Here is an 18,941-nt window from a genome sequence, read left to right on the forward strand (position 1 = left end):
GTACTTCATCTAACGGATAAGTGGTCAATTATCTACTTATCTGAGCTTTTCATGAAAAACACATTTTCTTCAATCTGCGCTCGAGATATTCTATTTTGTTCAAAGGGTAAGGTGAATTTCCCCCGAAATTCTTTAACCCATATTTCAGAATACATCTTGAATAGAAGTTAGTACATATTGTAAATAAGACTTTTTGTAGCATGATGAATGAATTTATGCTATAGAAATTGCCGTTAATTTCTTCAATAGAAAATAATAACCCTCCCATTTTGGGTGATGCCATTTCCCCACCTTTCCGCCATCTTGCGTGCTCGGGGTTGCATGGAGGTTGTATGATTTTGCAGAGAGATGAAGTGATTCTGCGATTTTAATAAAGATGTGGAGAGCTTCTCGACGGGTTCCAAGCAAAATAAAGGTCAGTAGAGTATAAGAATTTCTTCTTCTCAACTAAGATGTACTGTTTGAGAAATGAGATGAGATGAAAATAGGTCATGTATCGATCGGAAATATAGGGGAGCGACCTGTCTGAAGCGTGACATGTCGATGACAGCTTCATATAAAAAGAACCTGTCCATCTGTCATCTAAACGATTTTTAGCCCAATTTTAAAAGGTTTATATCTTGGTATTTTCTCAGTATCCCAGGTTAAGCTGATGATATAAACCATGGGGATATCGTCTGGCACTATCACGATATACTTAGTAGATTTTATTTATGGTTGCTTGCTCTACGCGTCCTTTGTTGAATCTTATTATCTATATTCAGATAATATCCTTATGGTGCAGGGTCAAAGGTGTAATATTACCTCTCTCCTATACTGAGTGATCAGTGATCATGTGGAACAGCTTGGCCGGATAAATGGCTTTGAAATTACTTTAAATATATTTTTTTTCTAGGCCTTAGCTGTTGGCATAGGAAAAACCTGTGATTTGTACTAAGACTTTTCCACTAAGTGCAATATCCATATACATTGGCAGGATCCATTAACAAAGGGATATCAATGAAACCATATGGAATCTGTCATATTCAATAATACTTCAAGCAAACCAGCCAACATAGTACATTATATTGAACATTAAAAGCCTGTCTTCATATTAGTAAACATCAGGGTACAAAATACCCACCTGTCGGGTCGTGTGGCGCAACGTCAGAGCGTTCGGCTCAGAACCAAGAGGTCCCGAGTTTGAATCCTGTCATGTCACCGATCTTGTGCCCTTGGGAAAGGCACTTTACACGATTTTCCTCACTCCACCCAGGTGTAAATGGGTACCTGACTTCGGTTGGGGAAGGTCGTATTGAGGTCACCTGGTGGCGCTGAATGACAATTCCACACAATGCAAGTGTGGATAAGATATGTATTATGTTTGTATATTATGTGAAACCTGTAAACCCCGCATCAATTCAGCGCTAGAAAGGCTGCCATTGCGGGTAATTTCTGACCAATAAAAACCATTCTGTCCCTACAACCTATTTACATTTGTACTTGTACTAGTAATAATACTAGTATGTGGGGGAAAATTAGCAAGTGTTTACACACTCTTTAGCTGGCAGTATCTGCGGGCTGCTAGGAGTGTGATTTAGTCAGGCTAGGGAAAAATTGACCAATACAACTTGCAATTTCACATGTACAGACTAGCTGATATATTAGTCTGTATAACCCAAACTCCAGCTGTCCAGGGCTGTAATGGCCCCTCCCCACAGGGCTGACCGCTTCCTTAGCGGCTGCTATGAGCGCGATTAAATCAGGCTACTAGTAAATGTATTTCTGTTTGTTCGAATTAGACTTTGCAGGCGATAAGAAAGGTTTATAATTTAGATGAAATGGTAGTTCATTATGATCGCTAAATCCTTTTTACATTGAAATGTCATATGAAAGGGATGCTCAAGTTATGGGCCAGTACTACAACATGTCTATCTATTTATTTATGTTTTATTTCTGCTGCAGTGCTTGGGCCAAGGTAGACCCACAAGTGGCCGTCCACAGCACCCCTGCAGAAACTATGCAGAAGAGGGAGCGGACAAATCAGCCAAGGCAGCACAAGCCAGGTTACAAGCTGTTGGAACCCTCCCCACTGAAACGTGAGGCTCTATACCCCATACATACCCCCGTCTCATCTCGCTATTTGGCATGACAAGCCAACTGACCTGAAAGCTGTATCTTTAAAAGAACTAAAGTAGTTGTTTGCTTTTTTGTTTTGTTTTGTTTTGTTTTGTTTTGTTTTGCTACACAGCTTTCAGGACAGCCCCAAAAAGTGTGATCCCATTTGTAAAATTGTGTGTGAAGAACACAAAATATTTAGGTAGTTGGAAATGTGTGCTTGTCTACTGAAAATCAGTGAAATAACAAAATTACATTGGGTATCTGGGTATATAGCCTCTAGCGACAGACATGTTCATGTACATTAACTTCAATGAGTTTCTGTATTAACATTGATATCTGGACTAAACAAATGTACATGCATGTGTAGCAGTTTGGATTGTGCAATTTGTATATGTACATTGCTTGTGATACCATAATTATTGTCATGTTTGATATATAATTGTAATTTTTTGTATCATTGCTCATTGTATCACATACATATACACATATAGCACTCATGTTCATAAAAGTGAACTTTAAACTTAAACTCTATTGAGGTGAAGTGTGTATGTTGCTATTCCCATTGACTAAGCAATCAATGAGTTGATGGGACATGCAACATGTAACTTGAATTCATGCTTCATACCAAATATTGAAAATATTGAACATTTGTACCTAACCTTCATACCAGTGTTTCTCCTTGCCATCCAGCTCCAGTGGAGGTGTTGCGAAGACTGTACTCACTGCAACTTTAGCAGTGGGGGCTGGAGTGGGAGGGCTGACAGTGTATGCAAAGACTAGCCCAGAATTTCGAAAAACTCTGGAGGGAAATGTCCCATATGCCAGGGAATACCTTAGAGCCGTCCTGGATCGGTAAGTGAACTGTTTCGCATATGGAAACATGTTCAATATGGACACATGTTCAATATGGACACATGTTCAATATGGACACATGTTCAAATTTGAACATAGAACAAGTCATTCTACTCATTCTTGATTCCATCTAGTTGTTAAAGTAGTAGTATCCAGTATTAGATTATACTGCTGCGGGGTTCCCTGACGCAGGGGTAGGCAGCAGTCGGCCAGTCTTCACACAGCGCTTCCAGGCCGCTCTGTCCAGCAGGTCCACGTTGGTGAGGCCTCTTTAATGTCCTTCTTGACGCACTCAATCCAAGGTATCTTTGGTCTACCACGACCTCTGTTGCCGGGTAACTGCAGTTTTGTGATAGTGTGGATGCAGCCACTAGCTCTTTCCACGTGGTCGTACCACCGGAGACGACGTGATCGCAGCACCGAGGAGGTGTCTGCAATACCTAGTTTGGAATGTAGACTAGCAGATGATGTCTCACTTGGGGTTTGGCGCCACAAATCCACCTGTTAAAATTTGTTCTTAATTGTTGCTATCATTGTTATTCATTTGTTGTTAAAGCTAAATGATCTTTGAAGTACACAACAACTCTTGTTTACCATGCAGTGGGCCCAAGATGCCAGACCTCGGCCTTGGAGGAGTGGTGGACAAAGCCAAAGGCATGGTGGGCATGGGGAAGAAAAAGGAGGAACAACCAGGGGTAAGGCTATTATGATTGTACACTCAAAGATATGAAAACATGAGCATTCTGTAAACAATCAATATGGTTCATTTTGCCAGGTTTTCAGTTATTTCCTGTCTACAAAGAACCCTTTGCTACATCTTTACAGTATGTACTTCCCATTTACAGCCCGTTTTGACCAACGGTCTTTGAATACACTTTCAGTCTTTCCTACCAAAGTTGTCCCAGTCAAAGTCCGATGAAGAGGAGAAACAGAGAAAAGCTGCTGCCGACACTGCTGCACAAGGTAGGTTCACTCCTGTATTTGTTTGGGTTGCTTTAAATTTGTTCCCCCTCTTGTATATTCATTGGTTATATGGTAATCCATCTTACATGTATGTATGGTTGTAGCAGCTACAATCTTGTGAAGGTTCTTGCTGAGGTATTTTGTTGACATCGTTCAAAAGGAACGATTTTTATGTTTGAGACAGTACTTGCACTTGATGTATGTAGTGTCAACACATGTATCAATATTAATGGTCATGATCTTTTCCATTCTGGTAATTAATCATTTGTTATTCTATCTTGCTTTTTTGCTGAATCGTCAGGTTGGTCTGCCTTAGAGAGGTGGATAATTACCTGTCACTTTACTCTTTAGTGTCATGTTTCAACTCATACATGTTGTGCATTTTGTATGGATAGTGCGTTATGATGGATCAGCCTACATCCATTGAATTCATGCATGTTGGTGTCTATTACAAAGACATCCTTTGCCTGTACCATGCCAAGTCTTAGAGAAAAGTCACAAATAGAATACAACAAACCATCCTTCTGGCCACACACCTAGCCATAGCCTATGGTGTGGACCAACCCTACCCAGCAGAAGCTAGAGAATCCTCACCCACTCCACCAGTCAAGTACATACCAACATATGAAAGGGGCAAAGAGAAGGATGAAGAGTCATCGTCTATTGGTTTGTGTTTGCTGTACTGAGTGTTTGATGTTGTGCAGTTGATAGCCAGCTTGTGTGAAGGGCATGATTTGTGACATGGAAATAAACTAACATGCTGGAAACTGTAATCCTGTGTAATGTGTGCTGAGTTAGTTCCTTTGTGGTGCAGATTTGTGCAGTGGCCGCTGTGTAGCCCAAACTAATAGACTTTTCCATGTGATTTACCAAAAGTACCCTGTGAAGCATACATGGAGTTCAAGATTAAATGAACTGTAACTCTTTCCTCTGTAGTTAGACTCAAGCCTTCTATCTTGCTGTGGTGCTCTGGTATATGTTGTAGTCGGGAATGGCACTATAAATGTTACCTGAGAATTGCTGCCTGATCCATGCTTGCAACAGAAATGTTATATCACTGTAATCATTCTTTCATGTTTGTGGTTCTTATTTTTTCATATGGCAAGTTCCAATAGATTAGTGTTTGTGTCCCTGTTATTAGTATCAGTGTGATTAGTGTTAGTGATTAGGTCTTGACTAAACTAAGAAAACTGACACAAAACAAAGCATGATATCATGTTTTGACATTGCTCATGTAATCCATGTACCTGTTCTTTGGAAGTCAATGGTAATCAAATCCTACATTTACTCACCCAACTGATACACGCTTACCTATCGAATCTTTTGTGCAAATGAGTGTATCAACATGCAATATGAAATCATGTGTTTGAAGCCCCTTTGGAGGAGGTAGGGGAGACATCAACTTCTCTAGGAGCCCAGAAGTTGGAGGAAGCATCAACTGAGGAGACAGCAAAACCAGTAACCACAAGTGTGTCAAGCACAATCATGTACAAATGCTGCCTGTGTCATGCACATTATTATATGGTTCCTTGGTATAAGTACGAGGGATGTACACATGCATGTTTATTACATGTAGTTAACCCCACAAACCCATCCCTGCACACTGAAAACTTTGAAGAGTGAATGTGAACAGCCAGGATGCTGCATATGACTGTCATCTTACATGGAGCACTTTAAAACAAACAAGTTTTGAGTTGCTAAGTGCAATGACTTAAAATGTCTCCAAAGACCATCCATTTTGCAATCTATACATAACAGCTCACTTGTATGGGTGATATGTGTACACTTGATGTCAAGTCACACATATGATAATTCTAGGTACCAGATGTATTAGGAGATTACTACAGGTATGTGTTACATGTACTTCTTAGCACTTTGGAAGATGTTTCTCTTTTTTTTTCCGATAACTCTTGCTCTTGAGATAAATTTGGTGCTCATTTCCCCCTGAACCAGTCCCAGAGGCAGCACCAGTTCAGCCCCTCCCCGTGGAAGAGTCTGAAGTAGCCGCTCCAACAGACGACAAGCCGCGTGAAATTCTAGCTGAGCCCATAGCATTTGGTTTGTCACCTTTCATAGAAGTATTAACAGTATTTCATTTTAAAGTTTGAATCAGTCACACAAAATTGTTTTCCCCTCACCCCACCATTATTTTCCCCCATCCATCATCTGATTTTCCGTTTTCCTTATTTCACAGTTGCAGATACATGTACTACATGTACCTCTCCCCCTTTGCCCAATCAATTACAGATGATCCCTCCTTTTTGCACCCCAATTAAGTTGATGGTCTGATTTAAGTGTAAATCAAATGATACCTAATTTGCACCAAAATGATGCTGGCCAAATTTAGTCACAAATGCTGTAAATCAAGTGACACGTAACCAGAACATAGTGTTTATGAAATTGCATCCAATATTGTCAAGAGGCAGATGTAAGATGTAGACTAAGTGTAACATAGCCTTTAATAACATGATATTATAGAAATATGATAGTCAAGCTGGCCAGACAAAATTGAAAGTTTGCATCTAATTTCGTTGTATCTTATCACAAAAAACATATTAATCCCCACATCATGTAGGCGTGGCTGCTATAATGGGACGACCACAGACTACACCAAAGAAACCTGTACCTGAAGCCCCTCCAGGACAATTGCCAGATGAGAAAACCCCTGCTCCTGAAAAAATGGATCAGTCCGCAGCAGAAGCTGTTGCATTTGGTTGGTTTACTCCCCATGTGGGGACTCTGATACCCCTATAGTAGTACTGTAGTGGTTTCTGAATAAGGTTTGTGCTGCTAAAGATGAAAATGTTCAGACCTAGCTCACAGCATGGGTTTCGGTGAGTAGTGCTCAGTGTGGCTTATTGTCACTGTAGCTGCCTTATACCAGTAGTGACCTATCTTACATGTACATTGTAGGTCTTGTAAGTTGTAGATACTGAAATATTTTATTCAAGAATTGGGTGCAATTGCAGTTGAAATATCAAAACTGCCTATCTTCAGGATCACAATGTAGAAGCCTAGTTCCAATAATGCAAATGTAGCCCTGCAGACAGTTCACAATATCATGTGACTTATTCTTTTAAATCCTTAATGTCTGTCTTCTCCCTTTGTTACATGTACATGTATCTTCATGTCCCTGTCCTGTTGTTCATCCTCATTTAGGTTTTTAGGTATTCTGAAAGTTTGCATATTGTCTGCTTTCAAACTGTCACTATCCAGCAGATTCTACAGATAAAGATGAGACCCTTATAGAAGATACAGGAACTCGGACAAAGGTCATCAAAATCCAAGAAGAAATTGAGGAGTCGCAGGCAGTAGTGGTAATGGAGACCCTGGCTGGAGATGTTGAGGCTCCAGCACAAGTTACTACAAAAGTAATGGAGGTTCTCACAGATGTTGAGGAAACCAATGAAGAAAGTACACAGGAAGACCAGGCAGAGATTAAGAAGGCCCAGGAAGAAATCCCTGAAGTTACTACAGAAGTACTGGATGTCCACACTGATGTTAAGAAACCCAAGGAGGAGATTTTGGAAGAGACCTGGGCCGAAGTTATTGATGCTCCAGCACAAGTTACCACTGAAGTGTTGGAGGTCGTCACAGATGTTCAGGAAATCAAGGAAGGAATTATGGAGGATGTCCAGGCAGAGGAAGAAGTTCCCGAAGTTACTACAGAAGTATCGGATGTCATCGCAGATGTTGAGGAAACCATGAAAGAAGGTATACATGACCTGCCAGAGATTAAGGGGACCCAGGAAGAAATTCCTGAAGTTACTACAGAAGTAAAAGAGGTCCACAAAGATGCTGAAGAAACCAATAAAGAGATCAAGGGGGCCCTGGAAGAAGCGATCAAAGTCAAGTCAGATGTTGAAGAGGATAAGATTGTCGAAACTAGCATTTCAGAAACAAACACAGCAATTGAAGCAGAAGTGGTGAAAGTTCAGATGCAAGCTATTGACATTGGCGGAGCTCCACCAGAAGTAGAGGTGGCCGATGAAGATGTTACAGAAACCCAAGCACCTGGAGAGACCCATACAGAAGTAGGGGTGACCCAGGAAAATATAACAGAATCCCTAGCATCTACAGGAGCAGTAGATCTAGAGGTGGCCCAGGAAGATGTAACAGAAACCCAGGCATCTACAGAGACCCACACAGCAGTAGAGGTGGTCCAGGAAGATGTGACAGAAATCCAAGCACCTACAGAGACCCACACAGCAGTAGAGGTGGTCCAGGAAGATGTGACGGAAATCCAAGCACCTACAGAGACCCACACAGCAGTAGAGGTGGTCCAGGAAGATGTGACAGAAATCCAAGCACCTACAGAGACCCACACAGCAGTAGAGGTGGTCCAGGAAGATGTGACGGAAATCCAAGCACCTACAGAGACCCACACAGCAGTAGAGGTGGCCCAGGAAGATGTGACAGAAATCCAAGCACCTACAGAGACCCACACAGCAGTAGAGGTGGTCCAGGAAGATGTGACAGAAATCCAAGCACCTACAGAGACCCACACAGCAGTAGAGGGGGCCCAGGAAGATGTGACAGAAATCCAAGCACCTACAGAGACCCGCGGAGAGGAGCCAAAGACTCAGGCACCCGTTGTTCATGTCAAGGAAACCAGCACTGCATCAGAGGATACTGTAATGCAAGAAGAACCTACAACACATGCTGAGGCAGTCCATGGGCAAGAGCAAGACATCTCAGCTCCAGTCAAAGCTGTGGAATCTGGTGATCAGCTAAAAGCACAGACCATGGCAGAGGCAGCCAAGCTCCTGGCTCAGGCTGCAGCTAACTTGGCACAAGTGTTGGCTGGTGGTTGGTTTCTTCAGTATTTCACAGCATGGTGTGACCTTGGATGACACCCTGCATGGTTTTGAACTTGTGCCTGGTGGTTCTGTTTCTTAATTTGTCAGTTTGGTTTGGCTGATAAATGCCTGATCATGACAATCCCAGTGGACTCCACATGAAACATTTTCCTCTTAATCCCTCTACCTCACTCCAAGTCCTTGATAGTGTAGACAGCAGGACAGATCTAGGCTCCCTTTGCCCTTCCAGGATCCCTTGAATGGTAGCTGACATAATTGTCAACATGTACTGTCATGAAGTAGCATTTCACAAGCATTCTACTATGTCCATACATGTAGCTGACCACAATTACTCAATCTTGGAATGATTGGTTATTCCCTGTATTCCTACAAGGACATTTCCCCATTTCCACTCAGTAGATAATAGGATGATTGTACACAGTCTTCATGACTGTACTCGGTGTTCATGTGAGATAGTAAGGATACCTACATGTATACCCTCATTAGATTTAATATTGAAGTCTTTTCCCCTCAACACATGTACTAACTCTGTCATGTGTCAGTCTTATTTCTCCTGTTTATTCTCCCTTAACAGCTCTTGTCAATCCCCCATTGATGAGAGAGGAATCCCTGTTCCAGTCCATTTTCCTGTCCTTCTATCACATAGAGTCATACTGAGCGCTAACAACTTTCATTTAGTCCAGGGTACATGGACATGTGGACTAATCAAGTCACTAATCAAGTCACAAATCATTCCCTGTACATGTACGTGTCCTTCTGACTGCTACAGATGACAAAATGACACAAGAGACTCATCACTGACAGCAAACACCAGAATATCCCAGCTTTAGGGCTTCCAAGTCAATACCATAGCTGAGAGTGATTGCTCCACTGATCCATGCCTTATTTTTCCTGCCACAGCGGTTTCTGTCGGTACAGATGAGCCCATGCCAGTGGCAGCTAAAGAACCATCCGCTGCCCACAGGGAGAGTGCTGTAAAAGCTCCTGCAAAGGAGAAGAAGCCAGTGGGAGTAGAGAAACCTGAAGTGACAGCTGCTGCTGGTATGTGTAATCTGCCTGTGTATTGAGCACAGTTTGTCTCCCACAAAAACAGGATTTCCCTTTTGCTACCCTGACTTAGGGTACAATCTCTAAATGTTTACAGGGCAGGTTGCAATTCAATTCACACACAAGCAGTGGTGTTATTCCCTTTGTAATGTAAAAATTGTACAGTACATAGAGCTGTGGACCTAAACAAATGTTAGGTACAGGTACATGTACAGATACATAGGTTTAGGTACATGCTAGTTGGGCAGCCCTGGCTGTGTGCTGAACAGCCAAACCAATGAATAAATAAAGAAGCTACTTCAAATAATGGTTGCTTTTCAATGAAGACGAACGCATGTTTGAACTGATAACAACATGATGTTTGCTTGTGCTAGGTATCATTTCTATGAAAACAAAGATGAAAATTTGACTTGTGCCTTGCAAAGGTGTCGTTCCGTGCTGCAGTACAGTATAGATGTGGCTTCTGTGCACTGCCACGATAATTTCATGGTAATTTTATCTGTCAAAATTGCCATCCCCTGACCTTTCATCACAGTCAGGCTTGACATATATCATATTATGCAGTACCAGTAAAACTTATGTAAGTTCTTCTTCCATAACGCAATTTGCCCATGCTTCTGAACAATGATGAAAGTAAGAGGTGTAAGTAATGAGAAATTGGCATGTGGTGTGTAAAATAGATGAATGGTTCAGTGATCTTCACACTTAAATTCTCATGTGAATACTGAGAGAACAGTGTTAATTTGTATGATTATATCAGTCCCTGATCTGCTTTTTACAGTGCAAGCATATAATGTGTAACTCTCCTTGATATCTTGCAGCCATTGCAGCCAGTATGGATGAGCCGATGCCTCCAGAGTCTAAGAGTGAGCCAAAGGCCAAGAAGGCAGAGGAGAAACCTGCCACCAAGAAAAAGGCCATGAAGGAGAAGGCTGAAGACACAGCAGCTGCAGGTGTGCATGATTGTGTGCATTTTCATATAAATGGAACCTTTGTAATGCCACTACTATTCATGGACAATGGCTTATCCCATTAGATTTTGAAATTGTGTTTCAGTATTCAGAAGTTTTTACTTTACAATAATATACCTGGTTGATAACTTAACTACCTTGACAAAATAATCAATGGTAGCCCAGCTGCCCTGTCACCAAACTAAATGCTCTTCACATACTGCTCACGGACTCAAATGTAAATTCTTGTGGCTATTAAGTTGTGTTGCAGGCTTCTTTTGTGTTGTCATGTCAACTTTGCGACAAATGTAATGCTTCACATGCTTCACGCACACATATATAAAAGTCAGAGTTACATTCTAGCTGTAGCAGCTGGGATGGACCTACCCATGCCTGCCAAGGCTATGACAACCTCTGGAGAAGGAGTCCCTAAGAAACATACTTCTAAGGAAGAAAACTTGGTTGAAACTCCAGAAGACACTGCTGCTGCTGGTTTGTGTGCGCTTCTAATCTAGGCCAATTCTTCCCTGCCAAAAATCCTGAATGCATGATACTGTGAATAGCAAATTGCACAAATACTGCAGTACCCTCTAGCATGTGATAAAGGAACTGCCATGTGCTGGTACGGGCTTGACTCGGGTTGAATGGGATACAAGGTCAATGCAATATATGAAAGCTTAAGCTTAGTGCTAATAATTCAATTGACATTTGTGTTGCAACAGAATGTAGGGTAGAAATGTTGCATGGTGAAAACATAACAGACCACAGGAATGATATGCTTCTCAATAGATTCTTTTATCAATGCTACTTCAGCATACTTTCAAATCTATGTAAAGAGCAAATGTCCAAACTTCTTTTGTTTTCGTCTTACAGCTGTGGCAGCAGCCTTGGACCAGCCCTTTGCTACTGAGGCAAGAGAGACCCCTATGAGAACTCCTGAGGAAGTGCAGGCAAAGCTCCTGGAGAAGGAGATAGATGACCTCGCAGAGAGAGCTGGTAAGTGCCTCTACTTTTGGCCCCAGAAACACAGCACAACAGCAGGTTACCAATAACATGTGGTATGCATATTTAGTAAATGTGGCAGAGTAAAATTTGAAGCTTAGAAAGTCTTCACGCAGGTTTATTTACTGATAGTGTAGAGAGTACCAGAACAATTGTTTTCTAGTTTTGAACACTATACTATGTTTATATTACACTAATGGACTATTTTTTCCCTCCTGTTACCTTTGCCTGTGTGCAGCCACAGTAGCTATCATCCAGCATGAGCTGGAGGATCTGAAGAGGACGGCCACCTCAGCTATTCATGCCCAGGAGGAAGCTGCTCACGCTACTAAGATGCACTCTGAACAGATCAAGCATGCCATGGACGAAGACTCGGTAAGGACTGGTCATACTGGTACATGACATGTAACTGTAGAATAGCATGGCTGCTACATTCAAAATTAATGTAAAAATTGGACCATAGACTTGATAGAGAATATTCATGTTCCAGTGTGTTATCTGTTCCAACCTCTGGTTAAGAATTGTTCTTCTTGATATGTTCTGAAGATTTGGTGCCGAACATGTTGTCATTGGTAGGTAACAAGTCTACAAAATATCAATTAGATAACAGATAAGCATGTGTTTCTCTGGTCAATCTGCTTGGAAGAAAGAATAGTAACAGAGTGAATACAAGATTTATTGTAGAGCCTACAGTTGCTCGTCTGACATTTTGTCTACCTTTATGCCAGACTTGTCATGAAACATTATTTACTGTAACAGTTGTTCTAGCATGTTAAGTGTACAGTGTACAGTTTTGAAACTTCCAAGACCACTGACATCAGTTTGTCTATATATCTGTGTCAATAGAGTGGTCCCCTGGGTAAAGAGGAACAGTGGCAGGCTGTGACAGGAGCCAAGGAAGCCAAGGTGGATGCTCTCAAACTTGCAGAGGCATCTGCCACTGCTGCTAGGTAAGAAGATGTCTTGGTGGAAAACGTCTTGCTGGGTTATTAAGCGGAATCGGGGTTCAGTAACTCACACTTTGTGGCACATACTTTGTATGTATTTATTATTGTATGTTGTTTACATGATGTAATGTTGGGTTTTGTTTTATTGTACAAGTTTATTACAAAAGACATTTTAAGTAAGTGGTTGAATGTAAGATTGATGCAAAACTATGACACTCCAGTTTCCAATTGATTCATTAGAATTATTTTATTATCCTACTTGTGTGCAGAGAAAATCTGGAGAAAGCACGAGCAGTCATCAAAGAAGGCAAGTCTTCCCTGTCTGAGCCAGACCAGGAAATCCTGGTAGCAGAGGAGGAGCTGGGCAAGCTGGCATATGAGCTGGAGACTGCTGTGGGAAAGGTGGGTTAGACATTTATAAGGGACATGGTATTCTGCAAGTTTTGTCATGCACAAAAATATATTTTAACAAATCTTCCATGGTTTGAAAGAGCACAGTCCACTGCTTTATGCTTAGAGTTGATTCTCATGGCTTTGGGAAGGACTTAACTCTACAAGGATGTCATGAAAACTATTTTTCACCAGAGATTTTTTGATGAAACTCCTTAATCTTTTACACGCTGAGGCTGAGATCAATGAGAATGTACAAATATATATATATATCAGAATAACGTTTTGGAGGATGTCAGTGTCCGGCAATAAGTTGATTCTCTGGCAGAGTTGTGTATACTGTTGTGCTGCAGGTGTCCAAGGCCCAGGCAGATGTATATAGGAAGTGTTGTGTATATTGTTGTGCTGCAGGTGTCCAAGGCCAAGGTATATGTATTTAGGAAGTGTTGTGTATATTGTTGTGCTTCAGGTGTCCAAGGCCAAGGTATATGTATTTAGGAAGTGTTGTGTATATTGTTGTGCTGCAGGTGTCCAAGGCCCAGGCAGATGTATTTATGAAGTGTTGTGTAACTATATTGTTGTGCTGCAGGTGTCCAAGGCCCAGGCAGATGTATTTAGGAAGTGTTGTGTATATTGTTGTGCTTCAGGTGTCCAAGGCCAAGGTATATGTATTTAGGAAGTGTTGTGTATATTGTTGTGCTTCAGGTGTCCAAGGCCAAGGTATATGTATTTAGGAAGTGTTGTGTATATTGTTGTGCTGCAGGTGTCCAAGGCCCAGGCAGATGTATTTAGGAAGTGTTGTGTACAGTGTTCTCGCCAGCCTGAAATTTTTACCCGTCATTTCAATTTTGCTTCGGGGAAGAACATATCGAGCGCCGAAGGCGCGATTCTAGGGGGGTCCGGGGGTATTCCCCCCCGGGAAATTTTGAGATCTAGACCCTCTGAAACGCTATTTCCTGCATTTTGAGGGGCAAATTTCCTGGTAGAATAAGCTTAGTTTACTGACATCTCTTTCGGTGAAAAATTACACAAGGGTTTCAGGCTCAATTTTTTGGGGGAGGCGTGCCGGGTCATCGCGGAAATATCGAATGTTCACAACTTCACACACAAGCTACACTTCTATGTTGTATACGATCGGCAAAGAAAAGAAAATTTAGCACAACAAAACTTTATTACGTATCAGCTACGTCCTACAAAAAATGCACACAGAATAAGTCGGCAAAAATAAAACACAACTTTTCAACACTTGCTCCGTATGCGCCCTGTAATTATTGAACATAATGAGGAATTTGACACCCTACTTTGAGAAAGAACGCAATAAAGACGTCCATTTTTTTGTCTCATGTTTTCCGCGGTTAATTTCTCCGGTAACTGCACTGAATGTGTTCAAAAGTTGTCGATTCAAGCCTTCCAACAGCCACTTTGTCGTGCGATCCTTGCGATTCCCGCCATTCCCCTAACATCTCGCAAATTCACGCTTAGCTGAAATCTCGCGAGTAGCGAGAGTCGCATGTCATTGGTCGTTTTTTCTTGACGCGACGGAGACGTGCGCTGTGATTGGTGGTTTACAAAGGACTTTCATTCATTCATTACAATATCTGACGCCTGTGTACCATTTCTTGCGGGAAGAAATCGCATGTAAATCAGCCGCCGCGGCTTCAAACTTTAATACTGTTTACACAGATTACAGAAAGCCTGATAGCTATAGGAGTATTTCTGAATTTTAAGGCTTCTTTGATGACAATAACTGACGGTGAACCGAGAGGGACAAAACAGAAATAAACGTCAGCCTGATGCGACCGGCTGTAGTGGGGAGGGCGGCGCATGACGCCGAGTTTTCGGCGGCCACCAAATATTACTATGGGCAACCACCACGGCGCTCTCTGTGTGTTGCTGGGGTTGTCGCCAGCCGAGGCATTAGAAATGATCTAGATTGCCCTCGTCACGAACTTCCGCTGATCCTCTGGAGTTTTTTAAAATTCTAAGCTCTGTCTCAACTTGGTCTAAATATCTTTACACACCGATTTTTGTCCATTAAAAATGACGGGTTGGGCAAAAATTTTGTCCGTCATGAGCGACAAAAACCCGTCAAATGACGGGAGGACGGGCGCTGGCGAGAACACTGGTTGTGTATATTGTTGTGCTGCAGGTGTCCAAGGCCCAGGCAGATGTATTTAGGAAGTGTTGACATGTGTATATTGTTGTGCTGCAGGTGTCCAAGGCCCAGGCAGATGTATTTAGGAAGTGATGTCTATATTGTTGTGCTGCAGGTGTCCAAGGCCCAGGCAGATGTATTTAGGAAGTGTTGTGTATATTGTTGTGCTGCAGGTGTCCAAGGCCCAGGCAGATGCCCAGGTGATGCAGGAGTACCAGGACCTGGTGGAGCAGGGCAGGAAACAGTTCAAGAAGGAGCTGGAGAGCATCATGCCTGATGTCAGACTGGGGGGATGGAGAGGTGAGCTGATGGAAAACAGGACATTTAATGTAGACATTCCAGTGTGCAGCAGGTCTAGTAGTAGTAGTAGTAGTAGTAGTAGGCCACTGTGTCCTGCTGCTGCAGTGGTCTGAACACCCTGCAGCTGCAGTCTAGTTTTAGTTTTACAATGTAGTGCCAAAGCGTAATTCTGATGTAAGCATTTTTATATAGATTACGTGACAACATCAAAATGTATACCATCAGTACATGTTCATGGCTGACAAGGTGGTACGTGCATTAGTGATTGTATCAAGTAGACGGCTAACAAGAGAGGTGACCATAATCAAGTGTTCCCCCACCCCGGAGAACTAATAGCTTTTGTGAAAGTTTGGCTAGAGAACTGCTGCTACTCTAAACAATGTTCTTTGAACAGTAATTCTGAAGCTACTGTTAGTCTTATTGCTTTCTGGAATGTACACAAGATATAAAGTCTAACAGAATGGTGTGTTACCTGGCACACAGGCAAACTCTCCGAGGACGAGCTGAACTCTCTGATCGCCCACGCCCACCGGCGTATCGAGCAGCTGCAGAGCCAGCTGGCCGAGCAGCAGCTCCTGGAGAAGTCACGCATGGACGACGCCCTCGCCAGGCAGCGCACAGAGGATGAGAAGGAGGCGCTCGCTCTGCTAAAGAGGGAACTCGAACGGCAGAAACAAGAACTGGCACTGGCTCAGGATCTCAGGGTAGGCTGATGGCAGTAATTCATTTCCACATCTCCAATCTCTGTCCTTAGAGTAACCTACAGTTGGCAATTAAACAATTCATAGAAAAAGGACCTCAAGGAAGTTATTTGACAGTTTTAACTGTCAAATAACTTCCTTGAAGTCTGTTAAAAGTAACGTTAAACATCATTAAACATAAATCAAGCAAATCAGGGCCTCATTTTCATAATTCAGACTTTGACAACTTGTGTTATTTGGGTAGAGACGATTATTAACTGATAAAATTTATGCAGCTGAGGACCTTATTTGCATAATTGAGAAACGTTTAGAAAATATCAGCTAGCATCATTTGGCAAAGGTATAAGATCACAGAACTCTAGGTGTCACAAACTGACAGCATTAAATATGTATTTTGATATGAATCTTACCAAGGTGAGGTGACTTTACACAGTTCAGCCACTGGCATGTGGCGTGTACTGTATATAATCTTAAAGTTGACCTTACTTTAGACCTTATATCATATAACTTTGTTTCATGAAGTTGAATAAGCCATTATTATTTTTACTTTTATTAGATAATTGTAACTCATAATTTCATGTAGGATTGCTGTTTGATATATATTGCAGATTGCCCAGGCGCGAGACCAGTATGAGACAGAGATGCGTACACAGCTGCGGCGCCAGGCCGCGGCACACAGCGAGCACCTCCAGGACGTGCTGCGGGTCCAGGAGCAGGAGCTTGGCTCCAAGCACCAGACAGAGATGCACGACGCACTCATGGACGAGCGAGATCGCTACCAAGTCAAGCTGAACGAGGCCATGGCCAGGCTCCGGGGGGTGGAGGCCGCCATTGAGGGTAAGCTCAGTGTACATTAACCCACAGCGTGCCGAGATACCAGTGTACCAGCAGTTTGGAGGTGTTGATGGACTAGAAGCTTGATTGATGTTTAAAACAGTTAACATGTTCTTTGGCTAGTTATCAAAATGTAGAGTATAGACATGTGTATGACACAAGAGTCAAAAAAGTTTTGATCCCTACATACATGTTGTATAATTTACAACTGCCCACAACTGTCATGTATTGTAATGTATCATCAGGGAAAGTGTGAATGATTGTAAAGTATGAACGTGCTGATGTGCTTTATTCTGGCTCCCACAGGAAGGGCTGACATTGAGAGAGAAGCTCGGAAGGCCCAAGAACTCCTGATTGCCTGTGAGACCTTGAAACGGCTCATCAACACTGGCAATGAGGAGGCGACGTCGTGGGAGGAACGCCGTGTCCCCCTCTCCAGGGAAGTCAACACGGTCAAGGAGGCAGCAGGGGACAGCAAGTTCTTCCAGACCCTCCTGGACTCCGTGCCACCACAGGCCATGGAGGCGGGCGTGTTTCCGGAGGACTCTCTACGGCAGCGCTTCCTCCGCGTTAAAAGGGTTTGCCGCCGGGTGGCCATGATCGACGAAACGGGAGGCACCCTCTTCCAGTTCTTTGTGTCGTACCTCCAGTCCCTTCTGCTGGTGGATGCGGGGAGGAGGTCACTTCCTCCAGGGAAAGAAGTCGACCCAAAGAAATTAGACACGTTCACATTACTCTCTTACGCAGAACATAGCCTAGAAAATGGAGACTTAGAGCAAGCAGCAAGGTTTATGAACCAACTGAAGGGGGAGCCTCGGAAAGTGGCTTCCGATTGGTTAGAAGAAGCCAGGCTTACCCTGGAAGCGAGGCAGGCTGCGCAGGCTCTAGCTGCCGCGGCAGCCGCAGTAGGGCTAGGAACGCTAGTTTGATAACAATATAGGAATATCTGAGACGGGAGAGTATTTGAGCAAGTACAAGAAGCAGTCCTGGAGACTTCGGTATTCTTATTGTCAGTTTGCTTTTGCATGTGGCTGATTCATATTGTATACTGTGAAAATGTCAATGTTTTGATCACTTGAGTATGAGTACCTGCATGTGAAATAGGGTACATGTATCTATGATATAGCTCTGTTGTGGCTAATTGAAAAGGTTCTGAAGATGTAGGAATCTTCCAAATTTTCTCAAGGAGTCTCTAGTACTACCTCTTGCAAATTTTTCCTATATTTGAAGAGAGGTTTTGCTGCAATAAGAAAATTTCAAAACCTGTTTGTTTTCCTGCATGCAAAGTCATTGAGGTGCTTGTGATGTGAAAAGAAAGTTGACTAAGCTAAATCAAAGAATGCTACAAAAGCTTTTTGCAGAAAAAAAGTTTGTCAGTTTGTTATGATACTTCATAGTGGTACTTTATGGTAGGACAAGACCAATGATTAGGAGTGACAAGGTCACTTTTATGTAAGCAGCAATGACATTAAAGAGTTAAGTCAAATTGTTGGAAGTTTTTTTCTTGAGGTGTTTATTATGAGTCCCACCCTAATACTGGCAACATCCTCATGAATTATGTCATGTTCATCAGATGCTACTTTGCTGTACAGTAACAACTCAGCAACAACAGCAGTATACACCACATGGGAAAGGAACAACATGTTGGATATTTTGTGAGCATTGAGTTGTAGCATCACGGCTACAGCATCTGAGCAACAACTTGTCTACAGATCAAAGTAAGATGGATTCTGTTGTTGGGCCAACATAAGGTCATGGCCTCTCACAACATGTAACGTTATAGCGCCTTTTGAATGGCTGAAACCAAATACCAGTATGAGCAACAACAAGCGAGTACATGTAAATGCAAACTCTCCAGGCGTAAAATGTAACGTTTCAGC

General features: G+C 42.4%; 1 protein-coding gene across 8 annotated transcripts; it reads left to right on the forward strand.

The window, feature by feature from the left end:
* The first annotated feature begins 278 nt into the window (after nt 1-278).
* Nucleotides 279-18,547, forward strand: LOC136430952 (MICOS complex subunit MIC60-like). Of its 8 annotated transcripts, none has more exons than XM_066422063.1 (20): nt 279-415; nt 1,945-2,078; nt 2,791-2,952; nt 3,554-3,647; nt 3,834-3,915; nt 4,456-4,581; nt 5,288-5,383; nt 5,869-5,973; nt 6,491-6,628; nt 9,636-9,776; nt 10,604-10,735; nt 11,096-11,224; nt 11,606-11,728; nt 11,973-12,109; nt 12,581-12,684; nt 12,951-13,083; nt 15,400-15,526; nt 16,010-16,230; nt 16,836-17,064; nt 17,368-18,547. In XM_066422063.1, the coding sequence occupies exons 1-20, from the start codon at nt 377-379 to the stop codon at nt 17,988-17,990; spliced, it is 3,075 nt and encodes a 1,024-aa protein (XP_066278160.1). In that variant the 5' UTR covers nt 279-376; the 3' UTR covers nt 17,991-18,547. The 8 variants fall into 8 exon arrangements, with proteins under 8 accessions (XP_066278160.1, XP_066278161.1, XP_066278163.1 ...); XM_066422064.1 differs by having other exon boundaries at nt 1,945-2,045; XM_066422066.1 differs by lacking the exon at nt 11,096-11,224.
* Nucleotides 18,548-18,941: the final 394 nt, after the last annotated feature.

The sequence above is a fragment of the Branchiostoma lanceolatum genome, chromosome 3 (genome assembly GCF_035083965.1).
Source record: "Branchiostoma lanceolatum isolate klBraLanc5 chromosome 3, klBraLanc5.hap2, whole genome shotgun sequence".
Lineage (NCBI taxonomy): Eukaryota > Metazoa > Chordata > Leptocardii > Amphioxiformes > Branchiostomatidae > Branchiostoma > Branchiostoma lanceolatum.

Bases quoted from the DNA above. Each gene is read 5' to 3' on its own strand.
- LOC136430952 (XM_066422063.1), top strand. From the start codon at position 377: ATGTGGAGAGCTTCTCGACGGGTTCCAAGCAAAATAAAG. The intron at 6,629-9,635 runs GTTGGTTTACTC...TTCCTGCCACAG, and splicing joins AGCAGAAGCTGTTGCATTTG to CGGTTTCTGTCGGTACAGAT. The intron at 15,527-16,009 runs GTGAGCTGATGG...CCTGGCACACAG, and splicing joins CAGACTGGGGGGATGGAGAG to GCAAACTCTCCGAGGACGAG.